Here is a 7,734-nt window from a genome sequence, read left to right on the forward strand (position 1 = left end):
AGCGATCCACAGCGCGAAGTTGATATATTTCCTCAGCGACCAGCACGGATCAGCTCCAGGCATGACGAAGCGGATATCGTCCTCTTTTGGAAGGCCAAACAAAGTAGTTTCGCATTCACAACGAAGCACACAGCGCCTTCACGACATGGCGGCAGCAACAATACTACAGCGAGAATAAAAGTTACGCCTTCTTTCTTTGCGTGAATATTTGGGCAGCGTTTGGCAAATCTTCCCACATCGTGATGTAGACATGTGGGGGCGTGTTAGAACAAGCCATTTTAGGTAGGCTTGGGTGACTCTAACTTTTATAAAGAATATCTCTTTGGATTTGAGACTTTAGTCTTTGCAACTTTACAGATATTTTTTATACACCAAGAGCTTGTAACATTCCAAAGAGAAAGGAAAAATTGAAATCGCATCATATGACCCCTTTAAAAAGTTAGTTGTCTAAAAAATGTTTTCTTTAAACTGGTCATAACTTTTTCAAGTCATTTATAAAAAAGGGAGAATTGTCTAATGTGAATCCTAAAACTAAGTCTGATTACCTTTTGGCTAGCTACTAGTTGATGAAATTAGTTCTTCAGAATCAGAATCAGAAGAGCTTTATTACCAAGTATGTTTACACACACAAGGAATTTGACTTGATGACAGGAGCTTCCAGTGTAGAAGAAAGTACAAACATAGTGCAGACATACATGATAGTGCAGACATTCTTAAGACAGTCTTAACTTGTTTATCAGTCATTCTTGAGAAGTGGGACAAAACAGGGTGCAAAGTTGAAAATATTTTTATTTTTAAACCTAATAGCAGTTACCCTTGCTGGACCTGTTTTGTCTCATGTCTAAAGAATGACTGTTATGCAACTGGCCCCTGCTCAGCGATGCTTTCCTGCATCGATTAGTCGCGCCTGCGCATTCAGAGAACGCGTCTCGCAAGCGGAAGTGGCCACCAGGAGAGGAACACGCGTGGGCTCCCCTGTGAAAGATACCAGCGATGAAAACTCTGGAGCCACGGTATGTATGGTTCTTAGGTAGTTTAGCCATTTAGTCTACATATTCTCCGCAAGCGTCAGTGTGTGCTTGTAATTGCAGCGTTGTATGTACTTTCATGTAATAATGAGTCGCCGCATGTGTCCATACATGCCCGAGCAAGTGTGGGAAACCTGTTGAACTAACAAATCATGTCCATATTCAATTAGATAATAGTGTCCGTTCATATTTTTTTGATGTCGTCTGTTTTTTATGTTATGGGTGAATTTTAAGTAACGTCACTCCTTCTGATAAATATTTATGTCATTAGGTTATGTTATAAAAGCAAAACTGTTAAAGTATTGCAGTATTAGTGGGAAAAACATAATCACAACCCAGATTATGTGTGATAATATAAATATTTAAAAAGATGGTTAAAGGCAGGGTAGGTGATTTGGTTCAAACGCATTTTTGTTATGCTGGTTGAAAGTCCCTTCACAAAAAGTTCGTCCAATCATATAGGGCTACGATAGGCTGTCCTTCCTATCTGTCTATGGATGTATTTACATACTTCTGCGCACCCTGTTCGCGCAGACATGATACGTCATCAGCAGACCGAGCGAGAATGGAAGGCGCTGTTATTGTAATATTATGCCCTTGTACTGTAATGTTTTCCGGTGAATGAGACATGAGGTAATCTGCCAGCGTCCCGTTCAACCCTCTACCAACGGTCTCTCATCATGTCGCTGGTTAGCTGCTGTTTTAGAGAGAAGGCTTGGAGAGTGATTTGCAGGGAGGGTGGGATCTTATGCTTTCAAAGCTAGCTTGTTATTGCTACCCTCTCCGAAATCGCATAAAACCTCATGCAACCTTTAAATTATAAACTGTCAATCCATCACTGAGCAATGTTTACTTTTATTTCTGTCTTAATTTTCTTTTCATTGAGTAAATAATCCAGCTATAACTCATAATGCTTGTTTACTAAATAGCTATTATTCGAACAATTTTTTTTTAAAATAAATAGTAATATTAAAGATTGAGTAAGTAACAGTTGATTGGTCTTAGTAGTATTTAAATTAGTTACAGATTAAAATGCGGTAGTATTTAAATTTTAGTGCGTATCAATTAAAATGTCTATAAACATTATAAGAAGTCCTTGAATAATCTGAAGCAAATGTTCTTGCTCTCACAGCTGCCTACTCCTTCGACCAGAAGAACACGGCGCAGAACGCTAATGGAAGAAAACCAACCCCAGTCCGAATTTGTTGGCAACTCCCAGCCAGATGAGCCGAAGGACAACAATACTGCCTCTTCCTCAGCAGCAAGTCTGCCAAAGCGTGACATTAGAAGATCCACACGTCTCCTTGCTGACAAAAAGCAGCCTAACTCTACCCATGAAGCTGATGTGTCTGAGTCAGAGTCCTGCTGCTCTGTAGTTTCTGATGTGCAGGTGACACCTAGAACCAGACGGAGGACTGCAGTCAGGGGGAAGCCCACTGTACAGGGCGAGGCATCCGAAGTTGAATCCTGCTCATCTGAGGTGTCCACAACCCATTCTCGCAGAGCTCCGTACAGCCTGAGGAAACGTGTTCTGACTTCAGCAGCTGCAAAAGATGCCACAAAGGATGATGATGATGATCCCTCAGGGGCTGAGTCGTGCAGTTCTTCTGTATCCGTCACTAAAGCTATGGACACCCGTCCGATAACAAGGAGCCATCGGAAGACCGCTGTTCCTTCCACAGAAGCAGATTCATCTGAACCAGAGTCATGCTCCTCCAGTGTTTCTGGCCTACGTGGATCTGTGGTCCGCAGATCTGCACGAAACCAGAAGGTAAAACCGACTGAGCCGATCCCTTTGAGCTTTGAGGAAACCACAGACACCCCTTCTTCTCCAATGTCCAGGAAGAGTGCAAGTAGGCGCAAAACAGTAGTTGACGACAAAACTGACTCTGATGGATACAAGTCTGGTCCCAGCATGAGTCCGTGGAGATCCACCAGGCATCATCCCAAGCCTGACACTCTGGTTGGTGAATCCGATTCAGAATCGGTAGCTACTGATGTCTGCACTTCTCAAGGGAGCCCCAGCCCTCAAAGAGGAAGGGGGACTCCTTGTAGTAGCCGAACCGGGTCTGCTAGTAGTAGCCGTGCGGTTCCTGTAACCAGGACAAGAAGTAAAGCAAAAGTGGCTTCTCATGTAAGTGACACCATTACAACTGCTGCTGCCATGCCTGAGGAACCGGGTGAGGGGCTTGAACCTCCTCATGAAAGTATTCCAGTACCTGATGGAGATGAAGCTGAAGACACAGTAGATCAACTGGACAGCACCGTGACCTTGGACACCAGTGAAGCTCAGGAGTGCACCATGATTGAGGAGAGAGCTGAAGATACCACTGTAGTTCTTGATCAGGATGAGGCCATTGAGATGCAGGAACCCCAGAGCAGCATGCAAGACGTTGAGCCGGTGGAGGACAGTGGAACTGAAACTCTGACACTTCAAGAAAAACCTGCGGCTGAAACTTCTGCTACGCTAACTGAAGAGTCTGGAGATGTTGCCATGGAAAATGATGAGCCAGAGTTTGTGGAGACAAGCCATGTTGTTGAAGATCATACATGTTCTGAGCCTGTGAAGGAGGATACGGTAGAAGCTGCGGCAGAAGATCCTGTACCAGCTGTGGTTGAGGACAAGGTTGATCGCGAAAAGAAAGGTGTGATCGTTTATGAGGAAGCTAATGACACCGTTAAGACAACCGAAAACGACTCCGTAACGTTGAATGACCTTGAAGGCCCTTCTACAAGCTCACACACTCAAACAAATTTGACCATCACAGAGGAAACATCTAAGAAACCTCCTCCCCAGAAACAAATGATCAGTTTACTCGACAGCAGTGAGGATGAAGACAGTGCTGATGAAGGTCTGTCTTCAGAGGAGGAAGGCTGTTCACATAAAGCTGAAGATGTGCAGAGTGAAGACGATGTGATGTGCCCTGATGGAAATCAGGTGTCAGAAGAAGCAGAGGCACACGGTAACGGACTGTTTGTTATAGACACTAAACCTGGACTACGGTCTAAGAAACAGTATTATGTTGATGCCAAGCAAACCGAGGAAGAGGATGAGGAGGATTTTGTTGATGAGGATGGAGATGACGATGATGATGAAGATTCAAAAGTGCTGTTTGCTCCCAAAAAGCCTCTGTAAGTTGGTTTTGTTTCTCCTACTGTATTGATTTTTAAATATGAAAAACTTTTAAATATTTGTAACTCTTCACTAAATATTTACATGTAATATTTCAATTATATTTAGTCTGAAAATATCAAACTGTTTTTTCTTGCTCAGGATACAGCTATCTAGTGCCATTGACACAGGTCTGAAAATGAAGGAACTTGGTGGTTTGTACATCAGTTTTGATGGCAACAAGCCAAAGAGTCTTTCCAACAGTTCGAAAAGCCAGAAGGACCTGAACAATCAGGATGAGGTAAATAATCATTTATTATTCTGGATGAAACATTGGCTGTATTTGATGACAGTTCAAAGCATTTTGTGCAGCTGTAATGCTTATTTAAGCTAAAGGGCATAAAAAATGTTGTATTCATTGTGTAGTTGCTGAAGAAGAGTGTTATCGTTCCGGAATTTGAGAAGAAAGATGCTGTGCCTCCATACAGTGAATCTAAACATGCTGCTAAACTCAAGCGCAAGGTGGGTACACCCATTCATGTAGAAATGGATAGTCTCATATTTTGTGTCTCCTTGAAAGGAAAGCTGTTTTACAGTTTTTATTTTTTATTAATTCATCTTGAAAACTTACAATATCATTCAAAAGTTTGGGGTCGGTAAAATTATTATTTTTTTTAATGAGTTTATTAAATCTAAATTATATAAATTGTTTTTTATTAAATTAGGAGCAAGGGTGTATTAAATTGATCAAAAGTAAAATAAAGACATTTATAATGCTACAAAAGAGTTCTATTTAAAAAATTTATCATGGTTTCCAGAAAAAAAATATTATGTAACTTATATAAATGTTTACATATTAGAATGATTTCTGAAGGATCATGTGACTTTAAAGACCCGAGTAATGGCTGCTGAAAATTCAGCATTGCCATTGCAGGAAAAAATTACATTTTTCAAATACAGGAACATAGAGGAAAGTAATTTTAAATGATAATATTTCTCATTATTAGTATTATTATTTTTTTAGTATTTTTTTTTATCATAAATGTAGTCTTGGTGAGATAAAAACTTTAATGGTAGTGTGTCACTTTAAATCTTAAATACTCAAGCAATGGTTATGATTTCTGATGATATCTCAAGTCATTATAACAATAGTGTTAACAAATAAAGTTTGTAATTCTCATGCTTTTGATTACATCAGGGTTTTATAAGCAATGTACTAATCTTATTTGTGTGATATTTGTCCTATACAGGTGGAAAGAGAAAAGACAACTGGTGATGGCTGGTTCAACATGAGAGCTCCTGAATTAACAGAAGAGCTCAAAAATGACCTGAAGGCACTTAAGATGCGCTCAGCCATGGACCCAAAGCGCTTCTACAAGAAGAATGACAGAGAAGGATTTCCCAAGTACTTTCAGGTTGGTTGGGGTAGGACTGGGCAATATGGCCAAAAAAATTAATATCTCGGCATTTTTTGGCTGAAATGTGATATACGGTATATATCTCGGTATTTTCTAATTGGATAAAAAAAAAAATACATATTTCACTATATTTGTTGTCAGTGCTTTTTTATAAACATTGTTTCATTGGACAAGATGTTATATATTACTTTTAATACCCTGCCCAATGTTTTCCAATGAAACAATGTTTATATTGGTGAAAACAAATATAGTGAAAGTAGGTTATGTGCGAAAATTGTAACATTACAATCTAAAAACAAAAATAATGATTTTTAAAACAGAAGTTCAATTCACGAACTAAAAACGAAAGTAAACACAAGAGCATAGATTAATTGCATTATATTTTGATTACTCCATTACTGCCATCTGCCATCATAAATAGCCGTGCACCGTACATATCGCTTGTATATAAAAAAAAAAAAAATCAATATATCATACAAACTTGATATACCGACCAGCCCTAGGTTGGGGAGTCTTTATCAGCAACAGACTTTTCCCCTCAAACAACTTTTCAAAAAGCCATTGTTCATACTTCATAAGACAAATGAAAAATGAGAATGGTTATCAAAATACTGACTTTGCAATTAACCACAGGCGTACATGTTTAAAGAAAGCAGACAATGGCATATTGTTCTATTCTTTCGAGTAAAGTTTTGATCTTTTTGTTTCAGGTTGGTACAGTGGTTGACAACCCAGTAGACTTTTATAGTTCAAGAATCCCTAAGAAACAAAGGAAAAGGACCATTGTTGAAGAGCTGCTTGCTGATGCAGAGTTTAGAAGGTAAGAAAACTGTGGCTGATTAGCTTTATATATGCAGTAAACTGAGATGATTTGTATTCATGAAAATGTTTTTTTTATTGACTGTTCTCACTATTGTTTTAAATTAATTGTCATGTTCTAAAATACCTCTTTTCAGCTATAACAAAAGGAAATATCAAGAGATCATGGCAGAAAAAGCAGCACAGGCCGCGGGCAAGATGAACAAAAAGAAGCACATGTTCCACAAAAAGAAAATGAATAAATAGTTTCATAAGGCAAATCAGTTTTTGATTTTGAAATATGAGGCAACTATATTTTTTTAAATTTCAGTGGATCAATAAATGCTTTTTTAGTGTTATAATCATTTGCATTGCATGTAAAAAAACAAACAAACAAACAGAAACATGCAACTTTTTAAACAAGTTTTTTCTTAAATGGATCGAGATTGGAAGACTGACTGAAGAGACTGATCATTCCTCTCTGGCTGTGGATTCACAATAAATTAAGTCCAAAATGTTGTATTTTTCTTTTTACTAATGCTGTCATCATTATGGAAGTAAAAAAAAAAGTATATAACACATTGTCAAGCTTCCACCACCCATACTGTTTCCTGATTTGATTTACCAGACATACGCAAATACATTAAATAGCTGATTGACCATATCTATGGTTATTGTGTTCAGGTGCTTTGTCCACTGTGTCCTGGCTGTGATGCGTTTCTGTAGAGGTTCCTGTAGATTTTGCTCAAACTGTCCTCAAACACAGCTCTGTGGGGCTTTCCTGTGTACGCAGCCGCTCTGTTAGTCCAGAATGTTCCATTGTCTAAATGAACAGATGGATCTCCAGAAATAAGCCTGCAGTATGGACAGGACACAATGTTTATGGAATGTCAAATTAAAATTTATAACTGCATATTCCACTGCAACTATGACAAGCTCACATTTTCAAGGCTAACTAGAAATGGCTAAACATTAAATTCAATTATTTATCCATAACTCGTTAATAGTATACAAGTCTCACTCAGGAGCTCAAACAATATAACGTTTTTGTTCCATTAATTTTATGTGCAATTATAAACGTAACGTGGAACACATACCATAATATTTTAGAACATTCCATTATATATAGCCTATAAATATATGTGTGTGTGACATTCACATTTAACTGCTTTTATTTCCAACTAATTTCTTAAAATGTAAATTTTTGTATACATCATGTAAATGCATGCATATGTATATATATATGCGTATATATATATGCATGCATTTACATGATGTATACAAAAATTTACATTTTAAGAAATTAGTATATATATATATATATGCATGTATATATGTATATATATATATATATATATATATGTATATATGTATATAT

The 7,734-nt window shown here is 37.9% G+C and overlaps 2 protein-coding genes across 2 annotated transcripts in view; one reads left to right on the top strand and one right to left on the bottom strand.

The window, feature by feature from the left end:
* Positions 1–848: 848 nt before the first annotated feature.
* Positions 849–6,874, top strand: LOC107700367 (deoxynucleotidyltransferase terminal-interacting protein 2-like). The gene is made up of 7 exons (XM_016501996.1): positions 849–1,013; positions 2,161–4,160; positions 4,303–4,441; positions 4,567–4,662; positions 5,391–5,555; positions 6,269–6,378; positions 6,515–6,874. Exons 1-7 carry the CDS (start codon positions 849–851, stop codon positions 6,621–6,623), a joined length of 2,784 nt encoding a protein of 927 aa, XP_016357482.1. The 3' UTR covers positions 6,624–6,874.
* Positions 6,875–7,020: 146 nt separating this feature from the next.
* LOC107699473 (spermatogenesis-associated protein 6-like) overlaps positions 7,021–7,734 on the bottom strand; it is an 11,635-nt gene continuing 10,921 nt past the window's right edge. Inside the window, exon 13 of the mRNA XM_016500727.1 lies at positions 7,021–7,211. Within this exon, the coding sequence (XP_016356213.1) occupies positions 7,037–7,211 (175 nt within the window). The 3' untranslated portion in view covers positions 7,021–7,036. The remainder of the gene's footprint in view (positions 7,212–7,734) is intronic.

This window comes from Sinocyclocheilus anshuiensis, unplaced genomic scaffold, assembly GCF_001515605.1.
Source record: "Sinocyclocheilus anshuiensis isolate Anshui unplaced genomic scaffold, SAMN03320099.WGS_v1.1 scaffold477, whole genome shotgun sequence".
NCBI classification, from domain to species: Eukaryota; Metazoa; Chordata; class Actinopteri; order Cypriniformes; family Cyprinidae; genus Sinocyclocheilus; species Sinocyclocheilus anshuiensis.

Coding starts and splice junctions, on each gene's coding strand:
- LOC107700367 (XM_016501996.1), top strand. CDS start 849: ATGACTGTTATGCAACTGGCCCCTGCTCAGCGATGCTTTCCTGCATCG. Junction 4,442..4,566: donor ACCTGAACAATCAGGATGAG/GTAAATAATCAT, acceptor TTCATTGTGTAG/TTGCTGAAGAAGAGTGTTAT. Junction 6,379..6,514: donor GCTGATGCAGAGTTTAGAAG/GTAAGAAAACTG, acceptor ACCTCTTTTCAG/CTATAACAAAAGGAAATATC.